Below are 15,576 nucleotides of genomic sequence, written 5' to 3' on the forward strand. Positions count from 1 at the left end.
AGTTTGACTTCTAATTAGCATGGTGTTACTAACTAGTGGACAAGTAAATTGTGTTAGAACACTCTGTTGCTTATCAGTTGTCTCTGAAGAAAGAGCAAATCATTAAAATATTTGCTAAATACTTTTTATGAATCATTCTTCTTTAGCTGTGTTGCAAATATTTAGTAGTAGGCTTTGAAGTCAGTCAAGTTGCTGGCTACATCCATGCTTTCAGTCTGTGGAATTACAGAGTAACAGCCAGCTTGTAATAACAGAAGTCACAGTAACATACTTTGTGTCAAAGCTTTATTTATAAATGGAAGAAGTTTCTTTCAGCCCAGTTGATGGTTAATGTCTGAAAGCATGGTAATTTTGTAATTTTACACTGTCACTTTAAATAATAATAAGGTGGATTAATTCTTTTTTCTTAAAGTCCCATCTATTTGTCATCCTGCTAAGATATTATTTTCAATAATGTCTTGCAATAAAGAATGGTAATTAATTAATGGTAGTTAATTATGACAAATCCACTCTTAAAACATGTGCTAATGCATGTTAACCAAACTGTAGAAAGCTGAACAACTCTGGCTAATAAGAGATAGCAGCTACAGCTGAAACCCTCAGCTTAACCTGGGACTGAACTCAACATGCTAACAGAGAATAGAGCTCAAGCTTCTAAAATGAGCATAAAACTCAAGTTGTCTTGTCTGAAATTAATTAAATTAGGTTAAGAAAATAATTTCTTGCTAAAGTGTGTACAGATTAAAATTAAGATCTTATCTCAAAGACCTCCATTTGCCTGATCCTGCTTTCCAGCACATATAAACTTTATTGTGATGAATGTGATTATCCTTTTTCAGACCTACATTTTTTAATGCAAGTTAGATAAAAATTTAATTCAGTATTGGCACATCATTTACAACCTAAAGTGAATACATTTTAGATATCTTACTGAGTGGAGAGAAAAGATGTGTTCTTCTAGCTTTCCCCATTTTAATGGCAGCTTTTCTGGATCACAAACTTCTAAAATGAGAAGAAAATCCTTTTCAATACAATTATTTCCATTGTATTAGATTATTATTTTTTGCCTTAAAATTTTCCCCGGTCAAAACTTCTGCAGAGCGGGCAAAGGTATTCATACTCTCCCCAAGTTATTTTTTTCCCCCTCAGTGGTTATTTGTACAACGTCGGTTCATTAGATTAACTTCCACTACGAGTTTATCTGGGATAAATTTCATTTTCTATCATATGTTTACAAAAGGAACCCTGTGTATATTTATAGCATATTGTGTATGCAAACTGTGTGCCTCTAGCACAGATTCATAATCTATTTCTGGAGCTTTGTCTCAGGCAAATGTCAAAGGCCCTTGCCTCTTTTCTTGAATAAAAGTGATCCTAGAATCACGAGCAACCTCCACTCCTACATAAATAGAAAGGCCTGTGGGTCTTCCATATGTTTGCATTATCCAAAGTGTTAGCAGTTGCAACACTTTTGAGTAATGGTTCATTCAGACTAGTTTTCTGAACTGAGTTGCTCCATGGAGCATCAGCTTGATCTCCTTTTACGTAGTTACCCCTTCTCATGTGTAAGTACTGCTTCAAAGTCTTCCTCACTTACTTAAGCAGTCTAATTTGACACATGGAGGCTCCCCAGTTCTCCTGCCTTTAATCGGCTCTCTTGCCATAGAGACTCACTCAGAGAAAGGGTTTTCCTGTCTAGTAGATCTCAGACTGATAGTCTGGGTCTGTCGGGTTCCCTTTCTTCTGAACTGCTCCTTCTTGCCTCCCCATCCTTAATGCTTCCTCCTGTGCAGCAGCCTGGCAGTTCCTCAAGCCTCACATTGCCTCAGTTGCTAATTGTGAATTAGGAAGCGATGACCTATCTCTGAGTTGGCTTCAGCTGATGGAAAATTGTTGATTGACCTTTATCGAAAAGCAAGAGTCAGTTTTCCTTTCTTCTTTCTTTTTACTATTTCTCATTGCAAATTTGTCATTTTTTACCAGAATATTTAGGGTGAATAATGTTTGTTTTTTTCCCCTGTCATGTAATATCAGAAATTACTGTTTTTCAAATAGTTCTCTTTGACTAGCTGAAATGTGACCGTATGGCTGTGAGTGACTGAGGTGGAGAGTATGCTGTATTGCCCGTACACCACAGGTGTTGCAACTGGCCTCAACTTTCCTACAATATTAAGACTCTGAAGTTCATGCTTTTATAAATTATAAATGATATTTAGGTAAATATCAATGTATCTGTTTTCTGTAGTAGCTTACAGTTGCCAGATTGTTCACATGGAACATTTATTTTGTCCTTAAATCTTCTGTGTAAGTCAGACCACACTCTGTTCCCATTTTGCTGATCTTCTGCCTAAGTCCTTTTTTGCAGTGTAAATGGATGTGGCAGCCTAACAAGTTAGGTGTTTTGCTTGAAGGTTGTGTTTGTAGTAAAGTGGTACAGCAGTTTTCGGTGTATAAGCTTTGAAGCTTTAAGTGAGTGGTATTTGTATTGCTTTTTTCTTGCTTGCTTCTTTTTAGATGGACTTTCTCTTAACTTGTTTTCATTTTTCTTTAAAGCACTGTACATCTTTAAAGTGCTAGAACATAACATGTCGTATGACTCAGCTCCTGAATATAATTTTGCTTTGAGCTTGATACTGGGAGCTGGTCACTGCCTGTTTTTGTACATTTGCTTGCATGACAAAGATGTGTCCTCACAGATTTTACTTTTAAAGCAATAGTTATGTAACATGCAATAAATTTTGTTTCCTTATTTTTTTTAGTCAACATTATCATGTTCCAAAATATCTTTTGGTCACGCCCTTGTATTTTCTATGCTTTAATCTTGATATCAGTCTGTCACAATTTATTGTATCCTGAATCATAAATAGGATAGTCTTTTGATATTATTCAGAGTTGTGACTATTTTCTTCCTTTTATTCTGAAATAAATAATAAAACATATGTCAAGTTCTATTTTAGTTACTTATGTTGCTGTCATCATGGGCCAGTAAGTAGTTTTTAGTTTAGGAGTTTTTCTTCTCTACCGGAAGGTCCATGGTTCTGTCTTCCACAGATAAACCTGAGGTGTTATCCAGTGCTTATAAGGCTATTCAGCCATGCAGTGTGAACTACCACTGCCTGATTTAGAAATGCTGTACTGCAGAACAGATATTAAGACATTAAGTATATGATAGCAAAAATAATATATAGTATGTATATAGCAGCCATATTTGTTGTCTTTTTGACACTTAAATATTTTTTATGGTAACAGTTTTTAATAGTATAGCAAAAGAGAAAAACATTTTCAGCCTAAAATTTCTGCAGCAAATAAAACAGACTATTATCAAGACTGTGTATTTTTAACATTTAGGTTCTGTTCCATTTCCTTATGCAGTACATTTGATAATTTTGTGAAGAGAGCTGATATGCCTCATGCATGAAAGGTGCTGTATACAGGCAAATTCCACTAGTAGTCTAATTTCTATTTTTTAGTGTATTGATTCTTCTAACTTTGCATAAAAATTGTATTGTTTCTATCCTGTCATCACCTATTACACTTAAAGAACAACTCTAAAAGCCTGTGAGAAGACAGCTAAGGAGCAAAAGCAGAAGTATGGCATATTATTGCTTGAAAAACTATTGAAGAGGCCCTTAATTATCATGGAATGAAACAGCTATATTTTAAAGATACTAGTGTAAGGTAGTATAGTTGTTACATCAACTTCGTGTATGGTAATTTTTTATTATTCATTTTATTATGCATTGCCCAGTCATTTATCAATTCCAGTCAAGATGGAGTTGCCGCTGCACTAGATGTTCTTACAGATGGGAGATGTGGCCTCCAGACATCTGCGGCCAAGTCTGGGGGATGGGCAATGGTAGGAACAAGGATAATAAAATATAAAAGTCCTTTGTGGCTTATATAATTCAGTTATTACATGAGTTAGAAGTGTAGCTTAGAAATATTTTCTCAAGCAAAGCATAGACAAATTTTGTGGGGTGGGTTTTGTGTTTTTGTTTTTTGTTTTTTGTTTTTTTTTGGGGGGGAGAATAAAATGATCTGGTCTTTTGCAGGGAAATAAAAATGCAGCACATTCATTGAAGCCTCTGTCCAACATAAAATACAGAAAATTATGCATAGATGTTATTTTGTTAAAGTATGCACCTTTTACTATCCATTTACCTGTGCCTTTGTATCAAGTCTAAACGCTTTTGTGAGTGTTTCGGGCTCTGTCAAGCTTTGCTGGAAAGAATGGAAAGTATGAATTTATTTGGTGGTCTCATTAGCTGCTGGAGTACCAAAGCTTCGCCCACTATGTAGGTTGCTGTATAATGCTGCTGTATCACTCTTGGCTAGGGTGTTTATCATTGTTCTGCTCTTGGGGCCCCATTTAATTACATAGCTGTATATTTTGCTCTAGGCATACTGTTTTCAGGACTCAATTTGTAGGAGTGGCAATTACGTGCTGTCATTCTAATTGGTAAACAAGGTAATACCGTACTGTAGTTCTGGAAGAATATTTAAAACTAAATGTGTAATATCACTATAGTTACAAAATGTTCACTAGCATTAAGAAATGTTCTGATTACTTTGAATTTTTAAATAAAGCAATATTGACTTTCCTCTTTTCATGTCAGTTGTCTTTACTATGTTAAACAGAGGGAAATTTAATCTCTTAGGATGATCAGGAAACCACAATTCAAAAGAAAAAGTTAGCATCCAGTGCTACTGTGTGTCCCACAGGTTCTTCCACTTTGATCAAAACTGCCTCCACTGGTGAGTTAGAGGAGCGTATTGCGGCCACTACTGGTGCTATTACTGTTGCTAGCACATCTGCTGATGTTACTGTATCCAGTGTCACTGCAGTGACCATCCATAGACAACCTTCTGAAGAGCAACAAGTGCAAGCTATGAATCTAAGAAAATCAATTCTGGAATCGGCCACTTCCAAGGAAGCACTCTCCCTTCATCAAGCAGTCTTACAAAGCCCAAGAAGAGGACCAAGAAATGCTGAGCAGATAGAAAGAACTAAAGAACTTGCAGTTGTTACTCATAGAGGTATTGGATATTATTTTACTTGTGCCCATGTAGTTATGGAAAAATATTTCGTATAAACTAAAAGTGAAAGTCAGCTGCAAATTCAGGAAGTGTAATTGAACCAGGTGGGAAAGGGATTAAATCTGGTTAAAACTGAGTTCTAGTGGGGCAGATAGATGGAAAAGGAAACTAAGAATAATACTGTCAGAGTAGTTTAAATTAATTTAAATTGTAAGAAGGCAAAGGAAAAGATCAAGGAATTTTCTTTAATTTTTCTTTCTGTAGCTTATATGATTATATTTCATGATCAAGCCAAGTGTTAGTGAGATCTGATAAAGTTTAGAGAATTGAGAATAAAAATATTCCCCGGTGCTGCATATATATTTAGATATAATCAACCATAGCATAAAAAATGTACTTTATAAATAGCTGTTTTCTTCTAAACTAACCAGTGATGCAAATCTCCCTTCTGCTTAAATCTTCAGCAACTGTTTTGCTTTTTTATACATAAAGTTAGTGAATAAAGCAAAGTTAGAACAGTAGGGAATTCACTGGAAAGTATTTAGTATTAAAGCTAAAGATTGGACATATTCCTGTATTCAGATAATTTAGTCCATATGTGAAAATACTAATAATGGGCAACATTTGGAATATAAACAAGAATGATTTACTGTATTTAAAGGTAACTGACAATGCCTGAAATTCCAGCTAAGAGACCGCAATGTTGGAGTGTCTTAATGTAACCTGAATAGACATTCACAAATAAATTGCATGACATATGGCTTTACTTCCACAAACAACTTGAAGTTCATGTAAGGAGTAGATTAATGTTGTAGGTGAATGTTATCAAATACTATTTGTTATTATGTGCTAGTCTGTTGTTCCATGTTAATCTGTTGCGCAAGAATAACTTATAAACACAAATACATTGAAGAGGCACATCTTTTATAGACAAGAAATTTGCAGATATCTCATTATATGGTTGAAATTTTGCAAAGACTTCTTTAGCTTGGAGTCTGTTTTCCTGCTGGAAACTCCTAGATACCTAGCATAAATTAATGTAGCTTCATTTACTTAAATGAAGAGGTTACACCTATTGAAACTAGCAGAGCTGCAACCCTGCAGAATTTGAAAACATGATGTCATTTAAATATGGTAACTTTAAAGAGTGAACACTGTAGTTGGTTTGCATATGAAACAGAAATTATTAAATAGGTACTTATGTTCCGGTTGTATTTTTGTCAATTTAGATGTGAAGTAGTTTGGTGGATATCAACTGGTGTAAATTAACAGAATTTGGTGTCATTGTTAGGTGACTAGGGATTTTCTTAAGAGCACCTTTGATCAAGTTAAAACAGAGAAAAAAGGCTTATTGTCAGTTATGAGGGAGTATATGAGGTCTGTTAGAATCTCTTCTAATGTAAATATATGAGAGTGAAGTAATTTGGCAGTGATATACATGCAGTTTCTTCTATCTCCTGTTTGTTATCATTGGACTACAGTGCCCTCTCCACTCTTTTCCTGCTGTCCTTTTCTTCTCCGACCTGCCCTTTAATCTAATGTGTATATAAGGCACACATTTCTGAATCGGTTTGTTACATTAAAGTACAAAACATTGCATTAGAGGAAAAGTGAGTGAGACACCAAGATTCTGCTAAAATAATGTCATGGTGCTTCTCTCCTATATACTAAAGTACTACCAAAATGCGGCACAACACATATACAAATAAAATCAATCTTTCTTTTATAGAGCTTACTAGAGAACAAAGCCCAAATCTAGTTCTGTGTGTAGTTCATTCCCTCATGCCACATTTAAAGCCTCGATTTTGCTAGCATTCTCTAAATGTGATTTGATTGTATCATACCTATATAACACTATACATGTGTATGCTATTGGAGTGGATATTCATATATTGAGTACAAAATTACCATTTCTGCTTGGTAGTCATCAATATTTGAGAGCATGCTTACGCTGGCTGTGAAAACATGTCAAATTGACCATAATTAAATAACTTCTAATGGTCTTCCATATAATTTCCTCATCAGAAAGATGTAGTCGTATTTTGAAGGAATGTTTGTGAATGTGAGACTATCATTAATTGACTGGAAGAAATTTCCATTATGGGCAGATGTTCTACAGATATTTCTGTTGAATTTCCTGTGTTTTCCATTGAAATATTTTAGGCTGTCTTTGACAGTGAAATATGTCCGAAAGTATATAACCTGCTTATCTTGTCCTGCATATTAAATTCCTATAGAACCATTTATAAGAGCTACTTAAGAAGTTTATGTAAATTCCTTTCATAATTTTTTTCTCAATTTGATAGATATTAAACAATAGTTTCTATTGTTTCCAGAATAGTTTCTATTCTGGAAATACAGAATTATTTTGTATTATTAAACATACCTTAAGAATTATGCTTCCAAATCTATGCAGATGATTCACTCTTGAAATGATAAAAGTTAATATACTAAATATAATTTACGAAAACATGCTAAATCACATATGTATATGCTTTAAATGGTAAAAATGTACAATACATATAGTCCTCACTGTAGACTTTTTTGAGAAAATTGCTAGTGAGATCAGAATAGTGCTATGTCTTATGATATGTTGTCATTGATGCAAAATGATAACCATAGAATAAAGTCCAGTTGTTGGCTTCAGTATGGTTGTTCTGTGAGTAAGATCTTGCAGAATCAGTAAACATTAATAATATTTTTTGGGATACTAAACTGATTTTTTCCAAGTGTAATAGAGAGGAAACCAGAGGTCTCTATCTAAAACTAAACTGTTTGTTAGATGGAAATTAGTCTGCTGTACTCCCTACTTGGACTTAAAGAATAATTGTATGGTGTGTCAAGGGCTGCCTGAAGAATTTTGTCTCTGACCTTTTAGCTGGAAGTGACAGACAGGAGAAAGACTTTCTAATCTGGTGGTTGAAGAAAGGAGAAAGGAATCTAAAAGCATTCAGTGAAATATTTCCATTAGATGAAGGGAAATACAAATATCACTGCATAAGACAGTAGTGAGATCTTATGTGGAACACTGTACGTGATTGCGTTCCCTCAGTAACAAGAGTTTGGACTGAATCAGATGAATAAACGAACTGTAATGGCTTTACATTGTTCTGATCATCCCACCTTACAATAGAAAAGTGCAAGACAGAATGAAGGGATAAATGTTTCAGGGAAAATGCCAGTCCGTGGAGAACTTAAACAAATGCAAATGGGTATGTAATACATAGGTGGCTATTTTAGGGAAATAAATGAGAAGAATTTTTCTTATTATTGGAACAATGAGGGCTTCTGTTAGGAGGAAGGATTAGATGAAGGATGAAGAGTTTAACTGCTTTCAAGTTGTAACTTGATCGGTTCAAGAAAAATCTATAAAGATAGGATACCTAGAAGAGAAGTGTAGCACCTTTTGGATCCTTTGTTGTGCCGGAACCAAAGGTTCAAGCTCAGGAAAGTGCATCTCTTCCTCTGCTCGGAAGAGGGGGAACAAAAGGAGACACATAAACACTTACTTTCAGGCATTTATTTTGAGAAGTTCCAAACACCCAGCATTACTGTGGATACTACCGCACAGTTTCTAATAAGTACTGTGGGACTGATTATAATTACTTTAGTAGAAAACAACCTGTCATTTTTGGTCTTTTCTACTCTCAGTGTCTCATACACTCAGAATTCAGTGTTTAGTAGTGCTATTAGTGCTTTTGAATTGTGTTACAAGTCATATCAGCTGCATCTTTTCTTCCTTAGGGCTGTGGAATTTTTATTTCAATGTATGCAAGGATGATGAGAGATTTTTTAGGAGTGGTTCTACTGGATGCTTTCCGAGCATATCAATACTGTCTAAAAATATATGTTCATTTTAAATACACATGCTTCCTAATTACCACTGAGAATAATGGGAGTCTTACCTATGATTTCAGTGGAAATAGGTCATGGTACAAGGGTTTCTAAATTAATCTTGAGATAGAAGCAGAGAAGGAATAAAATAAATGTCAATTTAGTGGAGGATTGTATTCACTCATATCATTGAGAAGACTCCTTGGTCTATGAGCACAAAATATAATTAAGTCTGATTCTCACTTTTTCTGACACAACATTACACTTCTGTGGATTTTAAAGAGACCACAAAGTGAATGAAATTAATTTTACAAAGTGAGTAAATAATTTTTATAAATTCCTTAATTCTGCTGAAGAAGTAGGAAGTGTCTTGAAAATGAAATATTTCCGGTTAGCTCACTGGAGTTTTGTTCTTCGTTTTAGTGCAGCTGGCCTGTTACCCCAGAGATAAATTAGAATTAACTCCTATCACATGAGAAAAACTCAGTATGAAAGATTTACAATAGCAATCCTTTCTTTTTTCAATTAAGGGCCATCAAGTTTAGCTAAATCTTTTTATTAAGCAGTGATGAACCATGGAGGAACTCCACTGTTGTTCAATTTCTGGTGTTGAAAAATGAAGAAGTGAAGTACTGTGTTTTTTGTTTTGACAAACTGGACATTTGCAAAGAATATGCACAGAGTGGGAAGGTGGCATTTTCTATACATCAGGACAGTCACAGGCAGGAAAAGATTGAATGATTCTTAAGACTTAATTACAATATAACATTCAGAAATCCTGTATTGTAAGACAATATCCATCAGAAAGGAATTTCTAAAGTAAGACCTTCATCCTATAGACACGAACAAGTACAAAATGTAAGCAATGTGACCAGAGCACTGGGACAGTTTATAATGCATGAATTTTAATATACACATAAAATACAGAAAAATGAGTCTGAAATAAAGATGTAAAGGTTGGAGGGTAATTTTGCTTAACGAACTCAGCCCCAAACAGTAGCAGAAGAATCTTCCTAACAGGTGACTCCGGCCATTGGGTAGAAGTGCTGCCAGTGACTCAGTGCTTCCTTTAGGGTCTGCAAGGCCATTTATTTTCACTAGAACGTTGGATTCCAACATACTTCACTACTTTGAACTTCTCCATCTAAAAAGCAGAAATATCTCCAAACATTTGTAATGTTGTAATCGTATTGCTATGGATATGCGTTCAGTTTGGGGATTAAAGTATAGATACAGGTTTGATCTTTTTCCTTAATTATTTGTTTTTCAGAAAAGTCTGTTTTATTCATCTTCCTGATGTCTCCAGTCTGTTTGCTTTCCCAGACTTTTCAGCTCTTCTGTTTTATCCAACTTTCTTACCAAACTGTTTTCATTTCCCTATTCCTTTCCCCTTTCTTCTTTTAAAACACTTATCTATCACACACCTTGTCTCATGCTTTTTGATACCTGGCTTAATATGATATCTTAGTAGAAACCAGGAAAAAATGTTTTGGAGAGAGAAAAAAAGTTGCTACTGGATGTTTCTTATTAAGCCAGTATTTCCCATTGCTGTGTTTTACAGGAGGGTTTATGACGGTAGGAGCGAGAAGGATTTTTAAGGTTTGTTCTCTGTAAACAGTCCCAAAACATAATACAAAGTTAAAAGAGAGAGGAATTAAATAGGTTGCTAAAAAAACTCTCTTTTCAAAATGAAAGGATTTAAAATGGAGTTATTCAGTTCTCTTTTTTGTTTTAAAGATTCAGGGAATGATAGAGAACTGATATGTGATTATTTGATATAATCTTTTTAAAGGTTTGATAGAAAACACTCATACATCCCAAATTCTATAGTTTTTACTTAGAAGAGGAGCAGGAAGAGGAAAGGATTACATGGGAAGAAATTTTCTGAAGAGCTGCTTTTACAGAGTTTAGTAAGAAATCAATGTGCATAGGTCCTCAGTTTTTTTTTTTTTTTTAATGTCATGAGTGAAAACCAGAAATATAATGGTGTGAGTCTGAAGGGAAAGAAAATGAATATATTTTATTTGGGAGTAAAAGTAAGATCATTTATAAGCATATATTTATAAGTTATTTTTGACAAAAATGATCAGTAACGTTCCAAGAGATGCTTATTAGTGTAACACCGAAATGTAAATTTAGAACTTGCTTCAAAGAAGTCGTGGGAAAGGAGATCAGTTTTTGTCCAATAGTCCAGTCCAATTTGATTAGAAGGGTGAGAGGGGAAAAAAAAAATCTGAGTCATGCACACTTTTCTGTAGCTATCCCTATTCATTATCCCTCTAAAATAACTACAAAAGACTAGAGTAGGAGATGTAGCTTTTTTTTCCAAGACCATATTATATTTACGTATTAAAGTGGCTACTGTGAGCCCTTCTCCTATACAAAGCTGTGCTAGTGGGGTTCAGCTGACAAGAAGGGGAATTCTTTTGGAGAAAATCCATGTTAGTCTGATGCGCATCTATGAGATGTGCAAAACATACAAAAGGTATGGAAAGGCTACTAAATAAGTTACTAAGAGAATAAGTTGCATGGAAAAGAAGCCAACTAGTCTTTTCTCAATGTTTTCTTTTTAACATATTTTTTATATGTATATATATATACATATATATATACACACACATATGGACACACTTGTATTAACTGATATACCTTATTCTAGCTTCTCCTAAATTCTTTCAGTATTTGATAAGATAAAACGCTATGCTGCTTTCTGGTCTTATAGAAGAGAATTGAGGTGCAGTGTGTTGTGTTTTTAAAGACTACAAAAGAAGCCGAGAAGAACAGGAAGTAAAAGCAGAGTTTTGAAATCTCTCCCTGGTGCCCTAACTGTACCATCATTGTCATCCTTTAAGTGAAATGTGTGTTGAATCTCCTTTACTGATGTCTCTTTACTGATGACTCCTTTACTGATGCTATGCACTTCCTGGGGAATTCCTGAAATGAGAATAGGTTTTGTGGGAGTCTGTGGTATGTGGCAAGAGTGGTCACTGTACGAAGCTTTTAGGATGTCTGAAGTCATAAAAATATTTTTTTTACCCGTAATTCTTAGCTAAAGAAGTTCTTCATTTGCTGACTTTATCAGCAGATATATGGAGGTAGCATATGATTTTCCTTCTGTTTAAATAGCAGTTTCCTCAACAGCGAAGAGGCTGTTTTGCATGTTAATTGAACAGGAATGCGCATTGACTCTGAGCCCTAGAACCAGCCATGGAAGTGAAAAGCTGACCAGCCTTCTTGAATTCTCCTTTCAGGCTTTTAATGAAAATCCTACAATGCCAATATAATATTTGATGTTGGCTATAGATTTTTCCTTTAGATTACATATTCATTACTTATAACAGCATAATTGTGGAAATAAGTACACATGCTGATAGAGCTTTCTTACAATTATGTTTATGTGAACTGTTTTTATATATCGTACTGATTTGAAGAAATGAACTGTGGTAACGGTTCAACTGAAATATTGCTCTTTATACATTCCTGTCAACTTCATGCTGCACACCTCTTCCTTGTATTTATTTTGTTGATTGCAATTTCTGCAATTCTTTAGTGTTCTCTGTTTTATTATTCATGTTTACTTCCATAATTGATATTTGTCCATTGACATGTTGTGTCATTATTTTCCCTTGATAATTCAAGTTTTATTATCTTGACCTCAATGTCGGTGTAAAACAAATACAGTACGAATACATAGAAGTTAGAATAAGAAAAATAATTTATCATTAATGTAATTATACATTACTTATAAAACATACAGTTTAAACATATTTACTTTATTTTTAAGTAGGACTTTTTCAAATTAGAGAGATTTGAGATACATATAACTTAGAATACAGTGTAGTGTAGAATAATATAAAACTGTAATCTGAAGCATTTTAAAGACTGTATAAGCTTAATATATTTCCTCATCAATCTTAGTTCAGGACTTGTTCTTATTCTATCAATATTCTTTATCTCATTTTACATATTTCATATCATAATTGCATTACTTTATTATACAAAATTCTTTATATTAGTTAGGACTTACCTAAGGAAGTAAAATATTTTTATAATTTTTAGTGGAAAAGATAGTAAAGTAGGAGTGTTCATATAATTTTGTTGGCAAATAAAGTATAGCAATAACTCTTGGAGTTTCCATTCTGTTCCACGTTAATCATATTCTTCAGTCAAGGAGAGAGAATTTCTATTTTTTTTTTCCTTTCAGTGACACATTAGTGTATTTTTAACTGAGATAAGAACCCAGTGAGAAATTCTGAAATGCATATTAAATTGTACATAGCTTATATCATACACAGTGCTGTTCTCTAAAAATTGTCATAGGTTTTCATCTATGGATGAAAAAAATGAACTGAATATTTGCACAATTAAAATGGAAATGCATCATATTAAAATAAAATCAAAATATATTAGATTTTAATATAAATGTAAAATGCATACATTATGTTAGAATCATATTCCTATGGCTGGTTTTATTGAAGTATATAATTATGTTCATTGAGCTATCGGAGCATTTCATTTTATGGAAGGGATTTTACATTCATTCTCATTTGCATTTTCTTCCATTCTGAATAAATTTTTTTGGCTGTGGGGAGGAGTTAGCACTAAAATAGATCCTCTTGTCAGCCGAACCAAGATGCCTGAAAGAAAATGAAAAGTCTTATTTTTCCATTCTGTATATCATAGTGAGCCATAGCTTCGTTTAAACATCTTTACTTTTTGTAAGGAGTCAAAAAGTTGTTTTCACTGTTTCAGTCATTATATTTTATTCATTGTGCACCATCATATCTCTTTGGGAACACCTTAAGATCCAGAAACAAGTATTTATTGCATGTTGTACTAGCAGATGCAGTAATTTGAAGCAGAAAACTTTATAATCTGCTTTGACCGTGAGACTTTGGGGCTGTTCTTACTGGTTTGAAGGTAGGGTGCGTGGGGAGTAATAATAGAGAAACTAAGATCGACTCACTTAAAAAGTGAAAATTAAGGAGTGCTGAAAATGGATTGTCCACCACTTTACAGTCTGATCAGTGTCTGAATTGGTCTTCATATTTAAGCAATCCCTAACCTGCAGAGTTGACACTGTGCTACAAAGACTGATGAAAATTCATGTCCTCTAATGCCAACTGTGAAGGTACAAAAAGGCCTGGAGAATAGTGCTCTATCAGTCAGTGTGCTGGCTCACACTGAAGTTTATTTGTGTAATCCTTAGGTAAAGAGATTTTTAATATAACTTTCTGGAGCCTAAGGTACCTAAAAACTAAATAGTTTATTATAGCTTCCATTTTTTTCTGCTTTGTGCAATAAACTGCTTTAAGTGGTAATCTCTAGGTATCTGGAGATCAGAGTTTCGAAATTCTGGATTAATGCAGTTGCATTGCATGCCCAGCGAACATGAAGCGTGCACAAAGAAGCAGAACTGACTGACATGAATAGAAAGTTTAATGCCTTCAGGCTGCTGTGGATCTGCTGTGCATGCAGATCAACTTCTAGAGCGCATAATGGTGAATTAGATGGGTAGATCCCAGCTGAGCTGGAGGTATCATGCATGACTTTTTCATCTCTTCTGTTCACAAGCACCAGATGTGGGAAATCCAGAACATGTCAGATCCCTGACACTTTCTTTAGAAAGAGTAGTCGCTGCAAGCCCTTCCTGTCTTCAGCAGATATTGAAGTTTTCAGGAGCCTGTGATTGTCTAGATTAGTCCTCTATTACAAGTATTTCTACCTCTTTACATGTCAGAAATATCTGAGATTTTCTTAATTTTAAATATTAACATTGTTTAAAATGCCAGTTTCTACTTTTTGAAGATGGTATTAAAAGTTATTATGTTATTGCTAGTCTGTGTTCTTCTTTGGTTCTGAATTAGTTTGTTATGTTCCTATTGAGAATCCTAGTTTTAATTGCCACCGTCTTGTACGGTTATTTACATCAGGGTGACGTAAGTTAAAAAAGGCATAAATCATTATCAGTCTGATGGGGTTCATGGGTTAATGGACATTAATGTGCATTATATCTTCCTGCTTTGCAAAAGGGGCTAAACTTTACCATGAGCTAATAGCTAAGTGGGGAAACCTCTGCAGAACATGGGCAGAGCTGTAGTGCTGGTAAGGTGAAGGAGAGTTCAAACTTCAACACTCTTTTTCTTTCTTGCCACCTAGCACTTGTGAGGCTGCTCTGGCCTCTCCAAAATTACTTACTGTATGTGTACCTGAGGCAGAAGAACAAAGAAAAACACCTCTGCTTCCTGTAATACGCTGTAAATACATTGTAGAAGTTACTTTTTGTTGGAAGTGTATGCACTTCTGTGGGTGATCAGATTGATTGCTTGGTTTGATTTTTTTTGAACTAAGCAGAGGGAATTTCAAAAGCTGCTGATATACTGAGACTATGTCTTTGTTAAAGAGAAACTTCAGAGCACTAGTGCCAATCTTAAGCATCTTCTGCACGGCAGTGAATCAGCAGTTAAGAACTGTTCAGTGTTTGGACAATTTTGAACAAAATTAATTTGTTTTTAAACCTGGACTTTGTCATTATTCTCAGTTTACATCAGTAAAGGAATGACTGAATCAATCTGAAGTTATATATTGTTAGGTTAAAATTCCTTGTTATTTGTAAAAATCTCCTCTTATTCTCCATATTGACCATAGCTGATCTCAACAATACAACTACTGTAGAACTTACACATGTCCAACACAGAACGGAGG

The 15,576-nt window shown here is 34.4% G+C and overlaps 1 protein-coding gene across 1 annotated transcript in view; it reads left to right on the forward strand.

Moving 5' to 3' along the window:
• CSMD3 (CUB and Sushi multiple domains 3) overlaps positions 1 to 15,576 on the forward strand; it is a 734,654-nt gene that overhangs the window by 267,573 nt on the left and 451,505 nt on the right. Inside the window, 1 exon segment of the mRNA XM_067292283.1 lies at positions 4,723 to 5,037. Coding sequence (XP_067148384.1) covers positions 4,723 to 5,037 — 315 coding nt within the window.

Source organism: Apteryx mantelli, chromosome 2 (genome assembly GCF_036417845.1).
Source record: "Apteryx mantelli isolate bAptMan1 chromosome 2, bAptMan1.hap1, whole genome shotgun sequence".
Taxonomy (NCBI): Eukaryota; Metazoa; Chordata; class Aves; order Apterygiformes; family Apterygidae; genus Apteryx; species Apteryx mantelli.